This window comes from Podarcis filfolensis (assembly GCF_964270895.1).
Source record: "Podarcis filfolensis genome assembly, chromosome: 17".
NCBI lineage: Eukaryota > Metazoa > Chordata > Lepidosauria > Squamata > Lacertidae > Podarcis > Podarcis filfolensis.
The window spans coordinates 6,243,459-6,268,300 of NC_139621.1; the positions used below are offsets into that span (position 1 = coordinate 6,243,459).

The 24,842-nt window shown below is 42.7% G+C and overlaps 2 protein-coding genes across 2 annotated transcripts; both read left to right on the forward strand.

Moving 5' to 3' along the window:
* Positions 1-491: 491 nt before the first annotated feature.
* On the forward strand, positions 492-7,484 carry LOC310752427 (olfactory receptor 1E5-like; the record flags this gene model as incomplete). Its single annotated transcript, XM_083592562.1, has 2 exons — positions 492-556; positions 6,545-7,484. Exon 2 carries the CDS (start codon positions 6,549-6,551, stop codon positions 7,482-7,484), a length of 936 nt encoding a protein of 311 aa, XP_083448688.1. The 5' UTR covers positions 492-556; positions 6,545-6,548.
* Positions 7,485-18,985: 11,501 nt separating this feature from the next.
* LOC310752830 (olfactory receptor 1f45-like) lies at positions 18,986-19,954 on the forward strand (the record flags this gene model as incomplete). Its single annotated transcript, XM_083593915.1, has 1 exon — positions 18,986-19,954. One exon carries the CDS (start codon positions 18,986-18,988, stop codon positions 19,952-19,954), a length of 969 nt encoding a protein of 322 aa, XP_083450041.1.
* Between the last annotated feature and the right edge of the window lie 4,888 nt (positions 19,955-24,842).

Here is a 24,842-nt window from a genome sequence, read left to right on the forward strand (position 1 = left end):
CGCGCCATCATGTCTTACATTCTAATCAAGATGCAAACGGGGCTCCGGAACGGATCCTGTTCGCATCCCGAGGTACCACTGAGGTACCTAGCCATTTTGGGGAAAGTTTCATTCATTGCTACTATGAGCTGAATAAAGCGCAGGAAATTCACACTCGACTCCGAGTATATTTCAAACTTGTTCCCAGTTGCGGAGCAAACCAGAATCCTCCAACATCCATACTCAAAGGAAAAAACTTTTCTAACACTTATTAATGAGGACAAGCTAATTTGTTAAGCTGAATGATGGGTTGGGTCTCTGAATGATGATTCTCCAGAGTTTATGCTATTGCATTCTATTAATTCTGGAGGGGGAACCTGGTTGAGTCGTCCTTGGACCCTGGAGATCACCACCCTTAAGCAGAGATGAACAAAAGCTTCCCTTGCATCAGAAAACACAGAGCTAATCTCCTCAGCAGATGAAGGAGGCCAGTTTCGTCCTATGCAGAGCAAGTCCACTTCCTTTGTTCTTCACATTGACAGGAGCAAGAGAGCAAACAGGAAGTGCCTTTACTTAAGTAAGTGTGAATATTCTTATGTTTTTGGGGTGGGAGCAAGACTCCCCTAAAATGTCTGGATTCAGTGCAGGGGTACAATGTAAGGAAACCCCTAAATTCCTGGGCCTAATGGGGGCTTGAGTTTAAAGCGGTTTTTCCATGTCCAGGAAACACCCATTAAGAAGGCCATTTTCTATCTGGGCTGGACAGAAAAAGGGGAAAGCCCTCTCTGAGGTAAGAGATGATTAGCAGAGACAAAAGGACAGAGTTTCAGGAGGGTGGAGCAGGACTGCAGTGGGGAAGGAGGTCAGCAAACAGGAAAGAATTGTCCCTTTTTGAAGCTGGGGGGGGGAGCAAAGCATGAAGCAGGCATTCTGTTTCAAGCTGCAGCAGAGGTCAGACATGATATTTGGAGTCTCTTGGAATTTGAGGCTGCAGCAATGGAAGAAACAGGACCCTCTTGGGATGTGAATGCTCTGATCTCTCTCCATCTAGACACAGGATGCATACATATGTAAATAAACCCTGTATCATAAAGAGATCACGGACTCCACTTGGCCTCATTGTTCCAAAAGTAAACACAGACCCTGTTAAACATGCCTGGTGTTTTGAACAAAAATTGCCCTTTTCCCTTATGGGGTGTCCAAGAGCCCATATAGAGTCCTTACGTAGGTTCCCTATTGGTAGGAGAAAATAACAGAGGCCAACCAGAGAATATTGAGAAGCAAAGCAGCTAGTAAGCCTGATCTTTATTGATCTGTTGCAACAGGGTCCTTACTCACCACACAAAGGAGGGAGGAGGAACCCAGAACAATGGCACGCAAGGCCTTATATGGACTTTTGAAATTGCCACCCTGTAGATCAAGACCACCCCCAGAAACATCATACATACATCACAGAAGGGGTGTAACCTAAGACCACCCCTCAGATACATCAAACCTACACCACAGAAAAGGCTGTCTAAAACAGAAATGTGAATGTTGTTTTTCTCCTGTCTGGCAGGTTACTTGATTGGATACCCTGCTTACCAGATTGGATTGCCTGGGGAGCCTGGCCAGTCTTTTGTAATGATAAATACTTAGTTCCTGGGCCATGTCACAGGTTCACACCCTAGTCAAACACAGACATACCCTTAAGTCAGGATTTGTGAAGGAAAAGACAATGGGGAGGCTTTTCCATTTTCCTTTGACCTTGCAGAGAAAACATTTGGTCAGTTTGGGAATCAAAATAGTTTCAGGTTGGTCTTCCTGTGCTGATCTATGTACGTGCTTGGTTGGTACACTTAAGAACATTATCATATATCTAAGACCTCAAAATTCCTATCACACTGGTACCTCTGGAATCTCTCACTGCTCATAGATTGGTGAAACAATGTGTTACCCACTTAAAAGCTTCTAACATCCAAGAAACCTATTGAGGATTTTTTAATGGTTACTAATCAGTATCTGCTGAATTCACCCAATACAATTAAAGCACATGCCTATCCCCAAAGACTTCTGGGAATTGTATTTCGCCACTCACAGAGAAGCAATTCACAACACCCTTAACAAAGTATGGTTCTCAGAATTATTGGGGGGGGGGGAGACTTACTATGTTTTTCAGGTGTGCTTTAAATGCTTAAATGCTTGGTGACCTTTAGCCCTTTAGCAGCTTTCTGTAGCACCACCTCAGTTTCCTGTGCATCAACAAAGCTATTAACCCCACTACCAGCTGTTTTCCTTTCGTCTGCAATATTGTCTGCCTCCTCCTCAGGATTTAATTTAAAGCTCTCCTGATGAGCAAACACATTCTTTTTTTTTTTAATAAGATATTTTATTAGCATTTTCCATTTTTTACAAACAATAAAAAGAAAAAAAGAAAAATAAAAAATAATAAAAAACACGGAACGTTCAAAACTTATTTTTGAATAACATCTTTCACTGACCTCCTCATACCTCCCCTTCTTGTATTCCAGTTGGAATTGTTTATCCAGCAAATCCTTATCTCCCAACATTACATTTAAACCCCTTATTTTCTATCCATCTTTTTAAATTATTGTAGCTTAAACTCTAAGTTATATACAAAGAAAAAAGGGACCATTTTTTCATATTCTTGTGTGCCATTACAGCTAGAAACCACTTAATTTCAATCCTGCATCACTCAACATTCATTAATATTGCAATATTTTTGTAAATAGTCCTTGAATTTCTTCCATTCTTCTTCTGCCGACTCTTCTCCCTGGTCACGGATTCTGCCAGTCATTTCTGCCAATCCCATAAAGTCAATCAACTTCGTCTGCCATTCTTCCAGAGTGGGTAGATCTTGCGTCTTCCAATACTTTGCGATGAGTATTCTTGCTGCTGTTGTGGCATACATAAAGAAAGTTCTATCCTTTTTCAACACCAATTGGCCGACCATGCCCAAGAGAAAGGCCTCTGGTTTCTTCAGGAAGGTATATTTAAATACCTTTTTCAATTCATTATAAATCATTTCCCAGAAAGCCTTAATCTAGGGCACGTCCACCAAAGGTGAAAAAATGTACCTTCGTTTTCTTTACATTTCCAACATTTATTATCGGGCAGATGATATATTTTTGCAAGCTTGACCAGGGTCATGTACCACCTGTATATCATTTTCATAATATTTTCTCTTAAGGCATTACATGCCGTAAATTTCATACCTGTGGTCCACAACTGTTCCCAGTCAGCAAACATAATGTTATGTCCAACATCTTGTGCCCATTTAATCATAGCAGATTTCACCGTTTCATCCTGAGTATTCCATTTCAACAGCAAGTTATACATCTTTGACATAGTCTTAGTTTTGGGTTCTAACAGTTCTGTTTCTAATTTTGATTTTTCCACTTGGAAGCCTAGTTTCTTATCCAAATTAAACGCCTCCATTATCTGAAAGTAATGTAGCCAGTCTCACACTTTATTTTTTAACTTCTCAAAACTCTGAAGTTTCCATCTATCTCCTTCGTGTTCCAAAATCTCCCAATATTTCGGCCATTTGGCCTCCATATTGAGCTTTTTCTGAGCTTTCGCTTCCATTGGTGACAACCACCTTGGGGTTTTATTTTCCAATAAATCTTTGTATCTTACCCAAACATTAAACAATGCTCTCCTGACAAATCCAAAAGAGTCTCGTGTAGCTTCTTAAAGAAGTCAGATTTCCCCTCATTCGGCGCATATACCCCTACAATCAAAAATTTCTCTCCTTGATATTGAATTTCAATTGCCAAATATCTTCCTTGTTCATCCTTAAACATTAGTTTCGGTGAAAATTTCTCCTTTGCATAAATCACCACCTCTCTTTTTTACCTTGCCAGACGAAATAAACTCTTGTCCCAATCTTTTGTTAATAAGTATTTTCCTGTGGAGTCTCATTACATGTGTTTCCTGTAAACATATCAAGTCCAATTGCTCTTTTTTTAAAATGTGAAAAACAGTCTTTCTTTTTCGAGGAGAGTTCAGTCCATTACAATTCCAACTTAGGAGTTGCAGCGCCATTGTAAATTACTTACTTTTCCCGCCAACTGCTCCAAGTTGTTGTTCTTCTTCTGTTGGTGGTTTGTCTCTCCCCGGACTAGCAAGTCCAAATGATAAATTTGCTATTTCTAAAATTCCTTTTCCTGATGTGTATGACTCCTCACCAGACTCCACTTCCTTCTGTAGGTCTTCCTCGTGGTCCTTCAAAAACTTGTCTTTATCGCTTACTGTCCTTATTCTTATTTTTTCCCCTCTGTATTTAAAAGACAAACCTTGGGGAAATTCCCACCTGAAGAGTATTTTGTTTCTTCTCAATAGAGCCACCAGATCTCTATAGTAGGCCCTTGCATCCAAAATATATTTAGGTATATCCTTGAAGATCTCCACAGATACTCCTTGAATTTCCAATGTTCTCTGATAGTGTAGGTTTAGAATTTTATCTCTTTCTTCTTTTGTTCTAAAGGTGATCAAACAGTCTCTTGCCTTACTTTTTCCTTGTCTTTTACCAAGTCTAAATGCAGTCACTATCTTAAATTCTTCTTTCTCCAGGTCCTGTTGCCAAAAATCTATTAGTTCCTTTGTAAGGAAATCTATCAAGTTGTCTTTCTCACTTTCAGATGCTCCCCTAATTCTCAAATTTCTCTCCCGTCTCTGTAATTCTATCATAGACAATGTCAGGTCGTGTTCTTCCAATTTCTTATACACTGGTGGTATCTTTTCTTGGGCAACAACTGCAGTTTCCTTGGCTTCTTCTGCTATCTTTTGGGTCGAGGCCGATTCCTCCAATAATTTTTCGATAGATTGTGTATTTGAATTTACCTTCTTTCCCAATTCATTTATGCTTGTAGTGTTCAAGTCAATTTTTGCTGAGGCCTCGGTTACTTGCTTATTTGTCTCAGCAACTTGTTTATTTGTCTCCGCCACCTGTTTATTTGTCTCAGCAACCTGATTAGCTAATTTTTCCAAAGATGCATTAATCTTGCCAAGTGCTTGCGCCAATACGTCTTCAGATGACATAGTTTTTGGCCTTACTTGCAAAGCAGCAGCTCCAGCTGTACCTGCTACTCCGGATATTGAAAGCCTTCTCTGATGTGTGGTATTCGTCTTGTATTGTCTACCGGACCTGGTAGTCTTTTCTTGTATCGGCTCTATCTTCCCTTTGTCATCTGCCATAACACTCTCAAGCACAGCCCAAGGTCAGTCACACGCCTGTAAAATTTTGTTTTGGAGAGGGATTTTCCACAACTTAGTTACTGTTGGCTTAGTTGTTATTGCAACATAGTTTCCTCTAGGGGGATACACTTCCAATTTCACTTTGTAACTTTCCAAACAATTAATCCTTATAAGTCTCCAAAATCTCTTAAGAAGTTACACTTTCAATGTCTTAAATAAGTTACTTTCTGTACTGGAGAGACTGTAACTTTCTTTCAGAGTTAAGTCATATATATTTTTTTAAACCTTAAAGTGTTGACAGTTCATCCCAATACAAGGCTTCCCTCTCATAGGCAGTCTGTTCCCAGGTTTTAAAGTCAGCAGATATACCTTTTCTCCTTTTTTTTTCTTCCTGCAGGATAAATGTTACTCAATTTCACCCCTCTGTCCCTGCAAACAGGGGGGGGGGTCTCCTTTTTGGTGCTGGATTTTAAGTCTTTGATGACGTCTTTCAGAGTTACAGCTTACAGTCTCTTTGCTTTGATCTATGTACAAGACCGGAAAGGCAGACTTCCTGTTTATGCCTTTCCCGATTCGGCCGAATTTAAATTAATTTTCTTCCAATGTTTACTTAAATCCTACTCACAGGTAGTTGTTTTAGCTCCCAATTGTCCAGGAAGGAATCAGCGCTCTCCGGCAATGGCTTGCGGCTTCACTCTGCGAAGGAGGTAGATGGCTCTCAGCTCCGCGCCGCTCACCCCCTTTCCGATCCGGAGCCTTTAAAAAGGCTCTTTCGCAGCGGGGGGGGGCGCAAATGGAGCCCGCCGAGCCTCCAAGCTCACAGGCTTCACCGCCTGTGATTTTTCGGGTCTCCGCTTCGCCGTAGCGGCCAGACCCTACCCTCGCTGAGCCGATTCCCTCCGGAGCTCGGAGGGAATCCGCCATTAACCGCTGGCGCTGACCAGAAGTCATGAGCAAACACATTCTTGCTGACCTCTGTGAGGTATAACCTATCTCTTGCCAGACGTCCGTCCTCAGGGAAGCAGAAACCATGGTCCAAGAAGCCAAATCATTCCTGACAACAACACCTGAGCAGCCACTGGTTTACCCCCAGTATCTTCCCCTCTCTTCCTGGGCCACAACCTTCAACAGGAAGCAGGGATGAAAAAACCACCTGCACCCTAAGGCCCTTCAGCTTCTAATCCAGAGTCTTAAAGTCCCTTGGTATGTCTGTGACTGGCAGTATCTCAAAAACAGACATGGAGAATATGAGATGAGGAGAGGAAAGAGGGATTTCCGCATAGTTCAGTTTGGGCAGCTAGCAAGCAGAGGGTGGGGAATTTACTAGCCTAAACATTTCTTCTTCTTGCCCCTATGGCAGATTTAGCCTAATGAGTCCTGGGAATGCAACAGACTTCTCTGAGTTATTCCTCCATGGCTTCCCAATCCAGCCAGAGTTTCAAGGGCTCCTCTTCCTGCTATTCCTCTCCATGTACCTGCTGGCCTTTCTGGGGAACGCAACAATCATCTTCTTGATCCGTTCTGATTTACGGCTCCTCCACACTCCTATGTATTTCTTCCTCAGCCACCTTGCCTTAGCTGACTTGGGCTTCACCTCCACCACCATCCCCAAAGTGCTAGAAAACTTGTTGTCTCAGAAGAAGACCATCTCCTATCATGGCTGCCTGGTCCAGATGTACTTTTATGTGTGTTTTGGCAATTCAGACAGCTTCCTGTTGGCGTCCATGGCCTACGACCGTTATGTGGCCATCTGCTTCCCCCTGCGTTATTCTGTCCTGATGAACCGTAAGCGTTGCCTTCTCCTTGCAACAGTGTCCTGGGTTATCCCTATTGCCCACTCTCTGCTTTATACCATTTTGATGTCTCACATGTCTTTCTGTGACTCTAGAGAGATCCCACATTTCTTCTGCGATCTTTACCCTGTGTTGGAGATCTCTTGCTCAGACCGCAGTGTCATAGAAATGCTGATTCTGACTGAAGGGTCGGTGGAGGTCCTGGGGCCGTTTTTGCTGATCGTCATCTCCTATATGGGCATTTTCTACACCATCCTGAAGATTCCATCCAACTCTGGAAAGAAAAAGGCTTTCTCCACGTGTGGGTCCCACATTGCTGTGGTTGTCTTGTTTTATGGCACTGTGAGCTGGATTTATTTCAAGCCACGTTCCAACAACTCGGATCGCAAGGACACTGTGGCCGCTGTCATGTATACCATGGTGACCCCTATGCTGAATCCCTTCATCTACAGTCTCAGGAATAGTGAAATGAAAGCAGCCATGAAGAGGATCATTAGGCGCCATTTTCATTAGTGTCTTTTGCTGTCACACCTTATAGTAGCAGGAGTGGGAGCCAACATCACTTGGATAGCAGAGCACATAGATGGTGTGTGCGCTTTCAGGTCTATTTTAAACTTTAGCCAAAATGTTGGGTACCTGTAATGGCGAAACGGACTGCAATCTGTCTTTCAGGTATTTGGGGCCTGCATGTGCTAGGATTAGCTGAACTACCATAAGCAAATGTTGTTGTTGTTGTTTAGTCATTTAGTCGTGTCCGACTCTTCGTGACCCCCTGGACCAGAGCACACCAGGCACTTCTGTCTTCCACTGCCTCCCACAGTTTGGTCAAACTCATGCTGGTAGCTTTGAGAACACTATCCAACCATCTCGTCCTCTGTCGTCCCCTTCTCCTTTTGCACTCCATCTTTCCCAACATCAGGGTCTTTTCCAGGGAGTCTTCTCTTCTCATGAGGTGGCCAAAGTACTGGAGCCTCAGCTTCACGATCTGTCCTTCCAGTGAGCCCATAAGCAAATATCTTAACCCTAATGCTAATTCAGGAATTATTTTCTTCCTTTTGAAATCTCCAGTTCAGCAAAAAAACCCTTCAAATAAGTATAATTGGTTTGATAAAGAATGTATCAACCATAAGAAAGAACTCAGAGCCTGTCTAAAAGAAGCCTCTATCACTAACTCCCAAGGTCTCTGGAAGACCTATTTTGAAATGAAAAACGCTTTTAAGAACATGCTCCTGGGAAAAAAAATCTGTGTTTTCACAAGCCAAATGGTCTAAAATTGTCACTGCATTAGAAATTAAAGATACCAAAACCTTTTGGTCACTCCTTTCAATAAAAGCTACCACTGACTTTCCTAATATAAGTGATGAAGCTTGGATTACGCATTTTACCGCTGTTTTTTATGATTCCCAAGTTTTTAAGATGGAAAATTTTAAATCTTCTTCAGCAGTAACCACACAATTTCAAATTAATGTTGAGGAGATGAAAAAGATAATTCTTTCGTTAAAGCAAGGAAAATCCCCTGGTATGGACGGCATCTCAATAGATCTGCTGAGATTAAATGTGGAATAGTGGGCCACTAATCTTGTCCCGCTCTTTAACTCTGTTAATCATTTAGTCCTTGTACCTAAATCATGGAATAACTCAATAGTGGTGCCGATTTTTTAAAAAGGTGGTAGGAATTGCCAAGAGAATTACAGGCCTATTAGTTTGTTACCATGCATAAGTAAAATCTATGCCAAATTCCTGCTTATTAAACTGGAAGAATCAATGCTTACAAAAGGTAAGGAACAAGCTGGTTTCAAGACAGGTTCTTCAACTCTTGACCAGTGTCTAGTGTTAAGTCATCTTGTAGACAAATATGTCTTGAGAAACAAACGAAGACTTTTTGTGGCATTTGTAGATTTAAAAAGTGCCTTTGATTCGGTCGATCATAATAAACTGTGGACCAAATTAGAACACCTTAGTATCGTCCCATACCTGCTTACATTGATTCAAAGTTTACACTCCAATAACCAAATATATGTTAAAGTTTCAAAAGATGGTAGATTTGTAGGACCAATTCTGAATAACCGAGGAGTTAGGCAAGGCTGTATCCTGGCCCCTACCCTATTTAATCTCTTTTTATCTGACCTTTCATTATTTCTTCAAAATGTAACCACTCATATTCCTTATTTAAATAATATCCCAGTTTTTTAATTACTTTATGCAGATGATGCGGTAATTATCTCACTTTCCTCTTTAGGCTTAAAAAAAAACATTTAAGAGCTTTTCAAACTTTTGCTCTCTTAACCTCAAAATTAACTATGATAAGACAAAAATTATGCAATTTACAAAGAGAGGGAACCCAAAAAATTGGATAATCAATGGACATCTAATACAAGAAGTTAAGCATTTCAATTATCTGGGAATTGTATTTAAAAATAACATGAATTGGAACACACATATCTGTGCTGCAATGGCTAAGGCTAAAGTGACAGCTCACCATATTAAATCCTATTTTTTTTTCTCCTGTAGGAAATAGATATATTCCAGCTGTATTGCAAGTGATTGATATGAAACTTTGTGCCCAACTTTTATATGGCACCCCAGTGTGGATTTCAGGTGGCCTTAAGAGGTTGGATAAATTTCATGCATTCCTTCTGAGGTCATTATTAGGACTTGCAAATTCTATTAAATATGAATCAATATGTTGTGAGTTGGGAATACTTCCTTTATCAGTAAGAGTATGGCTGAGAACCTTGAAATATTGGGTCTTCCTGCAATATAGAGCCCTATCTCCTAACTCTCTCCTTTACGACCTCTTAAGTGATAATGTAATTTACAATTTATCATTGATTTGTAGGAGAAAATTGAACTCAATAGGGCTTCATCTAATTGATTTTGAAAATTCTGACCCCAAAGATACCTGGGAAATTATCAGGAAGAATTTTACAGAAAAAAGTGTTCTCTCCGCTCTTGAGGTTGCAAAGCACAGCACTTGCTCTCCTCTCTATTTAAATCTCCCTTTGTGTAGAGATTTTCAAAAGGGTTACATGACAAATCTGAAGAATCATGAAGTGTGCAGGCTGTTTATGCTAGCAGTGGCATAGCGTGGGGGGTGCAGGGGGGCCGGCCGCACCGGGCGCAACATCTGGGGGTTAGGGTTAGGGTGTGCAAATCCACAGGTTAGGGGGCGCAAATCCACGGGTTAGGGGCGCAAATTACTTGCCTTGCCCCGGGTGCTGACAACCCACGCTACGCCACTGTATGCTAGCCAGATTTAATATGTTTCCCTTGATGATAGTAAGAGGAAGATATTTAGCTCTCCCAGAAGCAGAGCATCTCTGCAAATGTGGTAGGCAGGAACCTGATACATTGGAGCATATTTTCTTTTCTTGTGATTTTGGCATTTATGCCAGAAGACAATTATTAGAGGCCTTACAACTTAACAGGCTCGGTTCTATGCCACCAACGGTTCAGGACCTGCTCTCGGACAGGAATGATCAAATTACTTTAATAGTGGCTAAATTTGTGTGTGCTGTCCATGTGGAAAGACTGGGCCATTATAGAGAGATTTAGTGGTTCTTGATTGGTCAGTGATGTGGTAGTGTTATACTGTATTATTTATCCAAATTGTTATGCTGAATTCGTATTTTCCACAATCTGTATACGGTGTTTGTTTTATAATGTGGGGTTTGATATGCCTAATAAAGGATTGATTGACAAAAAAAGGTAAAGATCAGCATCATAATCTTACATTTGCCTTATATTAACTATCACTCCCCTGTAAGTAGTAACCAGACTTCAAATAAATAATTGAATATTCCAAGAGTAGATATATGATTCAGGAATAGTAAAGGCAACCAAATGCTCTTTGCATTATTCACTCACACAGTGTGTTTCTCAAACTTGGGTTTCCAGCTACTGTTGAACTACAACTCCCACAATCCTTAGCTTGCAGGACCAGTGGTCAGTGGTGATGGGAATTCTAGTTCAACAACAGCTGGAGACCCAAGTTTGAGAAACATTGACTTAATGATTGCATTGCTGCCCATATATGTGTAATCTTGCTGCTCAAGACAGCACCTATTTAGAATCATAGAATCATAGAATTGCTGAAATGTAGAGTTGGAAGGGACCCTGAGGGTCATCTAGTTCAACCCCTTGCAATGCAGGAATCTCAACTAAAGCATTCATGGCTATCTAACCTCTGCTTAAAGGTAAAGGTAAAGGTACCCCTGCCCGTACAGGCCAGTCTTGCCAGACTCTAGGGTTGTGCGCTCATCTCACTCTAGAGGCCAGGAGCCAGTGCTGTCCGCAGACACTTCCGGGTCACGTGGCCAGCGTGACAAGCTGCATCTGGCGAGCCAGCGCAGCACACGGAAACGCCGTTTACCTTCCCGCTGGTAAGCGGTCCCTATTTATCTACTTGCACCTGGGGGTGCTTTCGAACTGCTAGGTTGGCAGGCGCTGGGACCGAACGACGGGAGCGCACCCCGCTGCGGGGATTCGAACTGCCGACCATACGATCGGCAAGTCCTAGGCACTGAGGTTTTACCCACAGCGCCACCCGCGTCCCCTAACCTCTGCTTAAGAAGCTCCAAAGAAGGAGAGGCCACCTACGTCCAAGGAAGTTCATTCCACTGTCTTCAGAAAGTTTTTCCAGATGTTTAGCTGGAATCTCTTGTAACTTGAAGCCATTGGTTCAGATTGTACCCCCTGGAGTAGGATAAAACAAGCTTGATCCATCTTCCATGTGAAGCCCTTTAGGTATTTGAAGATGACTGTCATATCTCCTCTAAAGGGGGACTTTGTCAAAAGCCTTACTGAAATCAAGACTCTCTACATCCACAGCATTCCCCTGATCCACTTGTAACGCTATAAAATAAAATAAAAAATGAGATTTGTCTGGCATGACTTGTTTTTGAGAAAGCCATGCTGGGTCTTAGTAATCACAGCATCCTTTTCTAAATGCTCACAGACTGATCAAGTACGATCATTCTTTGTTCTAGGACCTTTTCTGGTATCAGTGTCAAGCTGACTGGTCTTCCTCCCACCCCCCTTTGAAGATGGGGACAAAAATTGCTCGCCTCCACACAGCAGGGACCTCACTTGTTCTCCAAGAATTCTCAAAGATTATAGACAGAGGTTCTGAGATTACATCCTCGAGCTTCTTCTAGGACCCTTGGTGCAGCTCATCATTCCCTGGAGATTTGAATTCATTTCAAGTAGCTGGGTGTTCCCAGACTTACCGTATTCCTATTTTGTTCTTCAGCTCCCTCCTTCCATTGCTGGGCAATGCTTTCATTTCTCTGTAATAAACCAATCTTCCTCTATTTCCTGGTGTGTAAATTCTTTGTTGGGCATAAGGGTAAAAGTATACACCCATTTTAAATGGATGCAGGCAGTGACTTCACAGGAAAGTTTCCAATCCTCTCAGTTATACAATTAAAATATTTGTAATGTGTGAGCCAGGGCCAGTGCAAGACCTTTGGGCATGTGAAGTGAACCACAAAATGGTGTCCCCCCCCCCCCCGGGGAAGAAGGAATGAGTGAAGATCTAGATCAGGAAGGAGCAGCAGTGGCCAATTCAATCATTGGAGGCCAGATCTGCTGCCCCGTGGATCCTGCTGCCTGAGGCAATCGCCTCACCTTGCTTCATGGGTGGGCCAGCCCTAGTGTGAACATCTTTTTTTTTTTTTTTAATATTTTTATTCAAGAATTTTTTCATATAAACGTAACATACATAAACATACAAAGACAAAAGCAAAACAAAAAAAACATGTACCATTTCATATCCTAATTTCTTATACCTTTCTTCCCCGACTTCCTCATGCCTCCCTTTTCTGTATTCCAAATTCTTATCGATTACTCAGCAAATCTTCCCTTATTTTAATTTAGATTTAAACTAATCTTCCTTATTCTCCTTGTCTTAACCATTGCTAATAGTAACCATTTACTTTCCAGTCCAACATCATTCTAACTTTCATTAACTTTATAATATTTCTTTAAATAGTCTTTAAATTTTTTCCATTCTTCTTGCGCTGCTTCTCTTCCCTGGTTTCGGATTCTGCTCGTCATTTCTGCCAAGCCCATGTAGTCTATCACCTTCATCTGCCATTCTTCCAGTGTGGGTAGCTCTTGCGTCTTCCAGTACTTCGCAATGAGTATTCTAGCTGCTGTTGTAGCATACATAAAGAAAGTTACATCCGTCTTTAACACCCCTTGGCCAACAATACCCAAGAGAAAGGCCTCTGGTTTCTTGGAGAAAGTATATTTAAATACCTTTTTAAGTTCATTATAGATCATTTCCCAGAATACCTTAATCTTCGGGCAAGTCCACCAAAGATGAAAAAATGTACCTTCAGTTTCTTTACATTTCCAACATTTATCGTCAGGCAAATGGTAAATCTTTGCAAGCTTGACTGGGGTTATGTACCACCTATATATCATTTTCATAATGTTTTCTCTTAAGGCATTACATGCCGTAAATTTCATCCCGGTGGTCCACAACTTTTCCCAATCAGCAAACAAAATATTATGACCAATGTCCTGAGCCCATTTAATCATGGCCGATTTAACCGTTTCATCTTGTGTATTCCATTTCAGCAGCAAATTGTACATTTTTGACAAATTCTTAGTACTGGGTTCTAACAGTTCTGTCTCCAATTTTGATTTTTCCACCTGGAAGCCAATTTTACTGTCCAGTTTAAACGCTTCATTTATTTGATGATAGTGCAACCAGTCTCTCACCTTCCCTTTTAATTTCTCAAAACTCTGCAATCTCAGTTTGTCCCCTTCCTTTTCCAAAATTTCCCAGTATCTTGCCTAGTGTGAACATCTTGCCACCTGGAGTGTGTGCAGCAAGTTTTGAATATCAGAACATCCCACATTAAACGCTTCCCGATACAAGGCTGCCTTGTATGGAAGGTTGTAGAATTATTTATCTTTTTGACATCTGACAGGAGTTCCACAAGGTCGGCACCACTACTCAGAAGGCCCTCTGCTAGGTTCCCTGTAACTTCACTTCTCACAATCAGGGAACTGCCAGAAGGCCCTGGGAGCTGGACCTCAGTGTCCGGCAGGGCCGTCTTAAGCATATCCGTCGCCGTGGTTCAAAGATCCCTCTGGTGCCCCCCCCCATTTCCCAGAGTTGCTCTCCTCCTGCAGAGGCTTGGGAAGGAAGCTGCATGCGCGTCAGCCATATGGTTGACCGGTCACAGCTGGCAGGCATGCTGGGAAAGGGGAGGCCGTCGGCAAAGCCACATAGCTCCCTCACTCGCTGGGGCGCCCCTGAGAGGCCAGCGCCCTGGCGCAACACGCCAGTAAGCCCAATAGGAAAGACAGCTCTGGTGTCCGGGCTGATCAGATGTGATTCTGGATAGCTCTTGTGTCTGTACTGGGGGTGGGGTGGAGCTTATTCAATTTGCACATTAGCAAATACATAAAAGGAAAGTTGGCACATTAGCCAGAGTTAGACACATGCCAGGTGTCCTTCTATGTCCAAATTTTATAATTGTGCAGCTGGTTATTCCCACCTAAGTGTAGAATCTTACATTTTTCAAAACTGTTACGGCCATCTTGAATCCTGATTCTGCCTTCTGCAGCATTAGCTACCCCTCCCAGTTTGGTGTCATCTGTGTTAAGTTGTGGGTGAACATATCAGACGACACAGCGATTCTCCAAACAGCTCTTGCTTATTCACAGGCCAGAACAGAACTGAACTGAAGGGTTCAGCCAGCCTGCTTATATAGAGCTCCACTAGAACACAACAGTAACCATTTTCTGAAACTATCCAATCACTGAACGTCACCTTCGATCCCTTATTTGCATATGTGGACCTGAACTATCTACAGTATCCCCCTGCTGGCCCAGGGTGAGAACTTCAGTACATAACACCCTGCGAATGTGATGAGTGTTAAGTTGTTGGCGAACATAGCAGACGACACAGCGATTTCTCCAGAGCAGCTCTTTATTTGTAAGCTGGACAGAACTGAACAGCAAACAGCTCAGCCGGCCTGCTTTTATAGGCAGCCGGCTGTCAACATTGTAGCAACAACAACCCAGGGTTTCCCACCTAAAATAACTGACGTGGACCTGAGTGAAAACTATCTACAGTATCCCCCTGCTGGCCCAGGGTGAGAACTTCAGTACATAACAATGAGCATCCCCTCAATTCCTTCATCCAAGTCATTGATAAAGACGTTGAACAACAGCAGGACCAGGACAGAATCCTGGAGCTTCCCACCTGCCACTTTTTTCCAGGATGACAAGAAACCATTAATGAGTATTCTTTGGGTTTGGTCAGTCAATCAGCTACAAAATCCACAAGCATATCATTTTTTTTAATGCTTTATTGAAACTGATCAATAACAAAAACAATCTTGTGTATTGAATATACAAATAAAAACTAATTCAATCCTATACAATCCCTTTCACCATAGATTCTTATGATACAAAAGACTTCCCGTCAGCTCCCAATGTATTTACCATTTCTGCTATCGAATGTACTTATAATTATTACTTTATTCTTTTTATATTATCTAATACTTTCTTACAGCTTTTCCTTATTTTTTATTGCTATTTTACACAGAAATTTCAGCCTTACTGAAATCAAGGTGCATTGCGCCAACAGCATTCCACCAACCCTGCAGCACTATCAAAAAGAAGAAGAAATGAGATTCATGTACCATGATTTGTTTTTGAGAAACCCATGTTGGATCTTAGTAATCACTGCCTCTTTTCCTAAGTGCTCACAGACCGACTGTTGAATTATTTGTTCTGGGACCTTTCCAGGCATCAACAGCAAGCTGACTTCCTCCCGAGGTTCCCAGTACTTCCACCTTGTCAATCAGTTCTACCCTGTCAAGCCTTATGGATTAAGTAGAGGTTTCACAAAGCTCACCACCCTATATCCTCCATGTTGGTAAAACACACCGACCCCAAACTGAAGAAAACATTGCACAAACAAATCTACCTGACAGGCAAAGATTGGAATGTGCATGACTGGCCTTTGTCTCAGTCCCTGATCTGCAAACACGGGAATAATAATAAAACCTACCTACTTATAGGTTTGTTGTAAAGATGACTTGGAAGATCATGCATTGTATTATTTTCTGAAATTTCTTCTGAAAGCTCATCCTTAGATATGGCGTATGTCTGGGGTCCCCAATGTGGCTGTGGGCATCATAGTACCCTCACAAACAAGACCCCATGCCCCTCCCATGTTTTTAAAAATAAATTTTGGGTTTTTTGGATGGGAGTTATTTGATATGGGAGCCTTGTCTGGGTTTTTTTCGTGGGAGGATGTTTTCTGCTTTTTATTTGTTGGTGTTTGTTTGGGGGGTGTTTTGCCTATTTGGAGGGGGCTGTTCTGAGACTTGCCAGTTTCTCTTCTGTGAAAAGGGTATTTTCTGGTGCCCATAACAGTTTCTTAGATTTCCAGCTATGCTCCCAGGCCCCCAAAGGTTGAGGACTTGTGTCATAAGTTATCTTTCACTAAAGTGGAAAAGTGAGTAAAAGTTGGGTTGGAAAATCTCCTGATGGCTGTATGGAGGGACTTGGAAATTTCATACCACAGAACCTGAAGTGCGGTGCTCTAATTTTGATTAACAACTTCCCTGTGGAGTTATGCTCTCCTGATGCTTTTGTCCTTGGCAACCAAAGCCCATGCCATTGAAATACTCTCCAGTTTGATACAACGTTTACATGCTCTTCTTTGCTGCTGCTTCAGTTTATTTACTTCAGTGAAACCAACGTCCAGGTATGCAAGTCATTCTTGCCCTTTCAACTTTGCAAGCATAGCTGGGATTTTCATTACCATTTGGCATGATCAGCAGTTGATTACATTTATCCTCTGTTCTCTGACTTATTTTCTCACCGGAATGCCTGCTTCCCATCAGTTCATTAATTTCACATTGAAATCTAAAGGTCCTGTTTTATGCTGATTGCCGCCTTAAGCTAGTTGCACAATCTCCCATTGCTTTCCCTCCATATAGGAAAGCAGAAAACATTTTATCATCGTCGTCATTACTATCCCTTTGTCAAACTACCAAGATTCAACAAGGTGAGTCTGAACCTTGTAGGTAATATTCTGCTATGTTTCCAGGGTGGTGATTGATGCTGCACAGGTGACACGATACAGCAGAGTTGGTGACCCTGTGGTCCTCCAGGTGTTTCTGGACTGCCATCATCTCTCATGCTTGGGCATACTGTCTGGGGCTAACGGGAGATGACGTCCAACAGCATCTAGAGAGCCGCAGGCTCCTCATCCCTGCTATACAGCTCCAAAAGGAACACGATAGATGCAGGAACCTTATTTTAGAAACTGCTGAGCTTTTTCATAAATGCCCTTTTCAAGATGCCCAGGTATCCCTCTGAATGTCATTTTGCCATTGTCTCTGGGGCAAATTAGATATTGTGTATTCTTTTAAATATGTGTTCATAATCTGGCCATTTTCATTTTGGGAAAAAGCGGCCGGGGGGGGGGGAGCAGCTGCACAGAGCCTAATCCAGAATTTTTTTCTGATCTGGACACTATTACCCCAACATTAATCTCCCTGGTACTGTATTTGACCCCAGCAGCACTGTTTGCAGGAAACAACCATTATTTTGGGTGAGTGCAGAGGTAAATAATGAATTCCATTTTCAAACTCAGGGAGGCTGACTGGCAGATGATCAACAAAGTGGCAAATGCAGTTCAACGTAAGTAAATGTAAAGTAAAAGTAAATGTACCCCTTCATGGATCACTGCCTTGTCGTGGCGAAGGGGCTTGAATAACTCAGAGAAGCTATGAGCTATGCTGTGCAGGGCCACCCAAGATGGACAGGTCATAGTGGAGAGTTTTGACCAAACGTGATCCACCTGGAGCAGGAACCGGCAAGCCACTCCAGTATCCCTGCCAAGAAAACTCCACGCCAAAGGCAACAGGCATATAAATGTAAAGGGATGCATATAAAAAGTGGGGGAAGAGGCCAACTTTCAGTATTTTTTAGCCATGAGTGAAATCAGAACTGTGATTGATGATTCAGTTATTTGGACACCAGGCTAGAGAAATCTCTGGTATCCTAAAGAGCTGCTGTTTCCCCCACCCCTTCAGTGAACTTTTCTTTCTTTCTTTCTTTCTTTCTTTCTTTCTTTCTTTCTTTCTTTCTTTCTTTCTTTCTTTCTTTCTAGTACTTGGAGTCTCTCTGTAATCCTGAAGACCTGCTAACTTCCCCACTTCCCCCCTCCCTTTCTTCCTAACAACCAAGACATAGCTTTCCTCTGGTAGTTTAATCTGAGAGAAGGTACTCCCTACATACTGTTTTCTTCAAATGCTACCACACAGTAAGAAGCTGAAATCCAAGCAGTCATTAAGAATTCAGTCTACAGTTAACCTAGGTGGAATCTAGACAAATATAAAAACTGGTTTGGAAATGTTTCTTTAAGCATTTTTTAAAAATACATTGAATTTCCCATAAGGCTCACCATCGGCATCTAGTGCCACATTGTATGTTGCACTTAAAACATACTTAAAACGTTTATTTGCAGCTGTACAGCTGAGTCCCTACAGTACAATGGTCTGCATGCCTATTCAGAAGTAAGGCTCTTTGTATTTAATGGAGTTTACTCCCAGGTAAGCGGGTACAGGATTGCAGCATTGGAATTCTTGTGAGGAAGGAGTAGAAGGTTCATAGTTAGGGAGTCAGTGCAAAACCAGCAGATCTCGAATAAAGCCAGCTTACTATTTTATTCATTTATTAAATTTCTGTGCCTCCCTTCATCCAAGGATCACAGGGCAGTTTACAGTATAGAAACACAAAAACGCACAACACAGTAATAAACATAATCAATACCCTCCCTGTTTAAAAGGCCATAATTATCCAAAGGGGACCAAGGAAGCCCAATTTGTCTGCTTGGTCATATTAAGATTCCCTGCATCTATCATCTTTGAAACTAGATTTATTTATTTTATTATTGCATAAGATGAAGTATAGAACCTGGGTGTAGATAAGAACATGATTCCATCTCTTTTATTCTCATTCTCAGCAGAGCCATGGAAAAGGGAGAAGACAACCAAACCAGCTTTGCTGGATTCATCCTTCTGGGCCTCTCCTCTGCGCCAGAGTTTGGGGGGCTCCTCTTTCCCATCTTCCTCTCTATGTACCTAACTAGCCTTCTGGGGAACCTCTTGATCATCATCCTGATCTTCTCCAACAGCTCTCTCTTCTATGCCCCCATGTACTTCTTCCTCAGCCACCTGTCCTTGGCTGACCTAGGATTCAGCTCCAACACTGTGCCCAAGATGCTGCACATCTTGGTTTCTCAATCAAACACCATCTCCTACAACGGCTGCCTGGCCCAACTGTATTTCTTTGTGGTTTTTTGCACCACAGATAACTTCCTCTTGGCCTCCATGGCATATGACCGCTACGTGGCCATCTGCCACCCGCTACATTACACGACCATCATGAGCTACAAGCGCTGCCTGCTGTTGGCTTTTGGGTCTTGGCTCCTGTCTTTTTCCCAGGGAATACTGTATATATCTACGATCTCTAAATTTTCCTTCTGTGGCTCCCGAGAAATCCCCCATTTCTTCTGCGACATGCACCCTTTGCTCAAGCTCTCCTGCTCAGACACCTCATCAGCTGAAACACTGCTCATGATTGAAGGCACAGCAACAATGCTTGGACCTCTCATACTCATTCTCCTCTCCTACCTCTTCATTTTATCGATGGTTTTGAAGGTTCCATCAGTTTCTGGGAAGTATAAGGCCTTCTCCACTTGCAGCGCCCACCTCACCACTGTGGCCATATTCTATGGCAGCCTGATGGGCACCTACATCCGCCCCTCGTCCACCTACTCTGGCTCCAGATTGAAAGTGGCATCTATATTCTATACGGTGGTGACGCCGATGCTCAATCCTTTCATATATAGCCTGAGGAACACTGAGATGCACGAGGCAATGAGAAGGCTACTGAGGCTTTGGTTTCAGAGGACAAGAGGCGTAGAGGATATGAGATGATTAAAGAGTCAGCCATGCACCAGTTTGGAAAACCAACAAAGAGGGCAATCAGTGGGAAGATGCCAACTTTTATCTAGCTTTTCAGCCATTTGCTACATATATAAAACCACAATATTTGCTCCAGCTAAATTTATACTGTAGTTGCTGGACTGCTTCTGAGTACAATTCAAAGCGTAACCTTCAAAGCCCTATTTGGAGGTGTCTAAAAGAAAGGCTGCTTGCTCCTTGGGAACTTTCCTGAACACTGAGGTCATTTTCTGCGTCCTCACTTTCAGACGTTAGACATGTAACAACTCAGGAATGAGCCTTTTCCGTGGTGGCCACACACTTCTCTTCAAAGAGAGACTTGCCTGTTGACAAATATTCAGGGGAGGCGCCTTAGCTTGGAGGTAGAGCAACTGCTTTGCTTGCAAACAGTCCCAAATTCAATCCCAGGCACCTCCAGGTAGGGCTGCTGTCAGTCCATGTCAACAGAACTGAGTTCTCTGGACGATTGGGCTGAGATGGTATCAGGCAGCTTTCAGTGTGCCTCTGTTCTTCACTGCTAGATGAAGAACTTTTGGAATTCTCCCAGGTCTTTTAATATACCTTTAAAATCTTCTTAAAGATACAGGCATTCCAGTGCGGTGTGCTGATTATTTTTAATTATTTAATCAATAATTTGATATTTAACTATTTTTAATAGGTTGCAAGATTCCTTTCAACAGAAGGCTGGCATATCAAGTAAAGAAGTAAAGAAATGTATTTCTTCTTCTCCCCCCGCAAATGGATCTATGCATCTAGATTAAATGCAGGACTGAGATATGAAAAAGAATGCATTCACATTCTCATTAGAGCCATGGAACAAACTGACCTTACTCGATTCATCCTGCTGGGTCTCTCATCTGCACCAGACTTCCAGGGACTCCTCTTCCCCATTTTCCTCTCCTTGGGCTTCTGGGGAACCTCTTGATTTTCTTGCTGATCTTCTCCAACACCAGCCATTTGCATGCCCACGTGTATTTCTTCCTCAAACACCAGTCATTGACTGATCTAGAAATCATCTCCACCACAGTACCTAAAATGCTTCCCATCTTGCTGGCTCAGACACACACCTATAGCGGCTGCCTGGCCCAGCTGTACTTCTTTTTGCTCTCTTGCACCACAGATAACTTCATTTTGGCCTCCATGGCATGAGACCGCTATGTGGCCATTTGCCACCTACTACGTGACACCACTATATGCACTGGCTGCTGTTGGCTGCTGGGTCTTGGCTCCTGGCACATGCCCACTCTCTGTTGTATGTTCTTTAGGTATCTGGCTTCACCTTTTGTGCATCTCGAAAAATCCTCCATTTCTTCTGTGACCCTCTACCCTTTACTGAAGCTGCTCAGATACTTCCTATGTTGAAATGCTGCTGGTCAGTGAAGGTACCACAGCTGCTCTTGGACCTCTCATGCTCTTCTCCTACATCTTCACTGTACCCAAGGTGTTGAAGGTCCCATCAACCTCTGGGAGGCACAAGGCCTTCTCCATTTGCAGCACCCAGCTCACCACTGTGGCCTTGCACTATGGCAACCTGATAGGCATCTACACCTGCCCATCATCCACCTACTCTGGCTCCAGATCGAAAGTGACATCTATACTGTGGTCACCCCTGTGCTCAATCCTTTCATATACAACTTGAGGAACAATGAGATGCAGAAGGTCACAAGGAGATTCTGGAGGGCTTGGTTTCTGAAGCTTGGGAGACCTATGAATGGCACGAAATGGTCCTTCAAAGAATATATTGCATGGAGAAGAAGGCACTGAAATAGTTCAGAGTGCTTTTTGCCACATAGCAGCTGCCCTTTGTACTCACTTTCATGGGCCTTCACAACTGCAGCTGAGAGGCAGCCATTTTCTGTGCTGCAATGCTATGAAGTCCTAGTCTACATTTCTATGGGGGGGGGACTACAATGGGATTGAGCAGATGAGACCAATAGTGGGTCCAACAGTCAAGAAGGTGTTTTCTGCACACGCTGTAGAGGGAAGTGAGAATAATAGAATCACAGAGTTCCTTTAGTCCAACCCCCTGCAATGCAGGAATTGAGGGCAGTTGAGGATCATCAACCTGGGAAAGTAACCCACTTGGGAGAAGGAAATCTCCATTGCCTTGCAGGACATCTTTGGGAGAAGAAAAGGCTAAAGAGTAAACCCTACACAAATCCGGAGAGGAGTCCCTGTGACGGTTGGATGGTGCCTTGTGTGCCTCCTTCCAGCAACCAAGATGGTGCCAAACATATTGCTCTGCTTTCCTTTGGACCACATCAGCGAGGCCGAAAGAGGGGTCTTGTTGTCTGGGCAGCCCAGAACTTCCAGACACACTGCCCAGGCTTGTGACCTGAGGAGGTCCATTCGGTGTTGCTAATGCAGAGGTTTGATTTCAGCCCCAGAGGCACTTTTTCCATTGTCGCTTGAGACAGATGGACATCAACAACAACAACCAAAACCTCTGCTCGCCCCTGACCGTTGTCCATGCTGTCTGGGGCTGGTGGAAGTTGCAGTCCAGCAACATCTGGACGGCCAGGGGTTCCCCATCTCTGTTTGATGGCATTTATTACCTTTTTATGCTGCTTGAGTTGTAATTCTGCATTATTATTATTATTATTATTATTATTATTATTATTATTTATATCCCGCCCTCCCCAGCCAGAACCAGGCTCAGGGCAGCTAACATCAAAATATATAATACATTAAGACATAAAATTCAGCAATCAACTGAAATACAGCTAAAATCAGATTAAAATCAAAATAAGATCAGACGGCTACCCGCAAATTATAACTATAACTATGGGGTTGGGAACCTTAAGTACTCACCAGGCTCAGCTATTTGTATGAGCCAGTGAGAAGAGTTAGAGAGACCGCTTATATGCAGGGTCTTGTAAAAGGAGAGGGGTCAGACTGAGCCCCGACCAAAGGCCAGGCGAACAGCTCTGTCCTGCGGAAAGATGTCAAGTCCCGCAGGGCCCTAGTCTCTTGTGGCAGGGCGTTCCACCAGACTGGGGCCAGGGCCAAAAAGGCCCTGGCTCTGGTTGAGGCCAGTCTAACCTCCTTGAGGCCCAGGACCTTCAAGATGTTATTGTTTGTGAACCGTAAGGTCCTCCATGGGGCATACCAGGAGAGGCAGTCCCATAGGTACAAGGGTCCCAGGTCATATGTCGTATTAGTTACTTATGTATAGTGATTTTAGTTAATTGAATTTTGTTGTAAACCACTGTTGTGAATTGTGTTAAAGACTGATATATAAAAACTATTATAATAAATGAATTCATAATATAATTCATTCTTTATTTACATTCACAGGGTGACTTACAGTAATATTAAAACACATGGCAGAGCAATCCTAACCCTCAGGTCTACTGGCAGAGGCCTAGACTGGAGAGAAGTGGAGGTGCTTCTCCACTGAGAAAGAACATCCACCACAGAGGAACTCCCTGTGTTTACGGACAGATCAGTGAGTGTAGCCTCTAGCCAGCAGAAGGCCCTGATATGGGAACAGAATCCACATTTTCCTCTTCACAGAGCAGAACTCTTAACCACACAGATACAGGCCAGAAAGAAAATGAACTCACAACTGAACTTCCACAGTCTCTCAAAGGGACCTATTCCATGATGCACATCCTCCCAGCCCCAGGTATTGGATACTCCCAACTCTATAGGGGTGAGCTCCCATTGTTCGGTCCCAGCTCCTGCCCACCTAGCAGTTCGAAAGCACGTCAAAGTGCAAGTAGATAAATAGGTACCACTCCAGCGGGAAGGTAAATGTCATTTCTGTGTGCTGCTCTGGTTTCGCCAGAAGCGGTTTAGTCATGCTGGCCACATGACCCGGAAAAACTGTTTGCAGACAAATGTTGGCTCCTTTGACCAGTAAAGCGAGATGAGCGCCGGAACCCCAGAGTCGTTTGCGACTGGACCTAACGTTCAGGGGTACCTTTACCTTTTATATAGTCCCATAAACTTATATAATGTTTAAGAAATATTATATAAGCCAGATGGCTGAGGTATAAATCATATCATCATCATCATCATTATTGACAAAATATTTTCATGTAAAGATGGAATAAATGTTTGGATTGCTGTTGGTTACATGGAGTATTTCTGAGTGTTAATGATGGATTCTTAAAGTTCTGATTAGGAAGATAACTGGAGATGATTAGTGTAATATTTCTCTTCTGTTGGTATGGTATCTTTTCTGTTGAATGGAAATAATAAAAATATTAATTAAAGATTAGAGAAATTCAGGGGGAAATATACATCATAAGATAAAACTACACATTAAGATACATGTCAACTACATGCCGTAAACAGTGCAACAATAAAAATAAAGGATTTTCTTTTATATAACTGCTGCCTGCTTCTTTGGTGCAGAGGTGGAGAGAAGGTATACTGGGATTTACTGGTAAATCTATCTGGGTGACTTGTAGCAGATCAGTAAGTGTTTCTTATTTCCAATTGTTTATCAATGACAACAGTGTTACAATCAAAGCTATTTTTCTAGAAAAAGAGGTGCCGGAACTCACCTCCCTTGTTCTCCTAAAATGGCAATGGTGCCCACCTGAGAGGTGCCAGAACTGAGTTCCGGTAAGCTCTGGTTGGGAAAAAAGCCCTGGCTACAACCACTTTCCCCACCTAAATTAGACTGCTGAAATGAAGATAGCTAATCAGGGGTGGACTTTTAAGTCAAAGACCATAAGCTCAGTTTAGTTCTGGTTCTGAAAGCCAACTCTTAGGGCTCAGAATGTGCCCAGAAGCCCCTTGCTCTTTAAGTCTAACAGTATTATCTTCTCCTTCCAGTAGCACCTTAAAGACCAACTAAGTTAGTTCTTGGTATGAGCTTTCGTGTGCATGCACACTTCTTCAGATACAC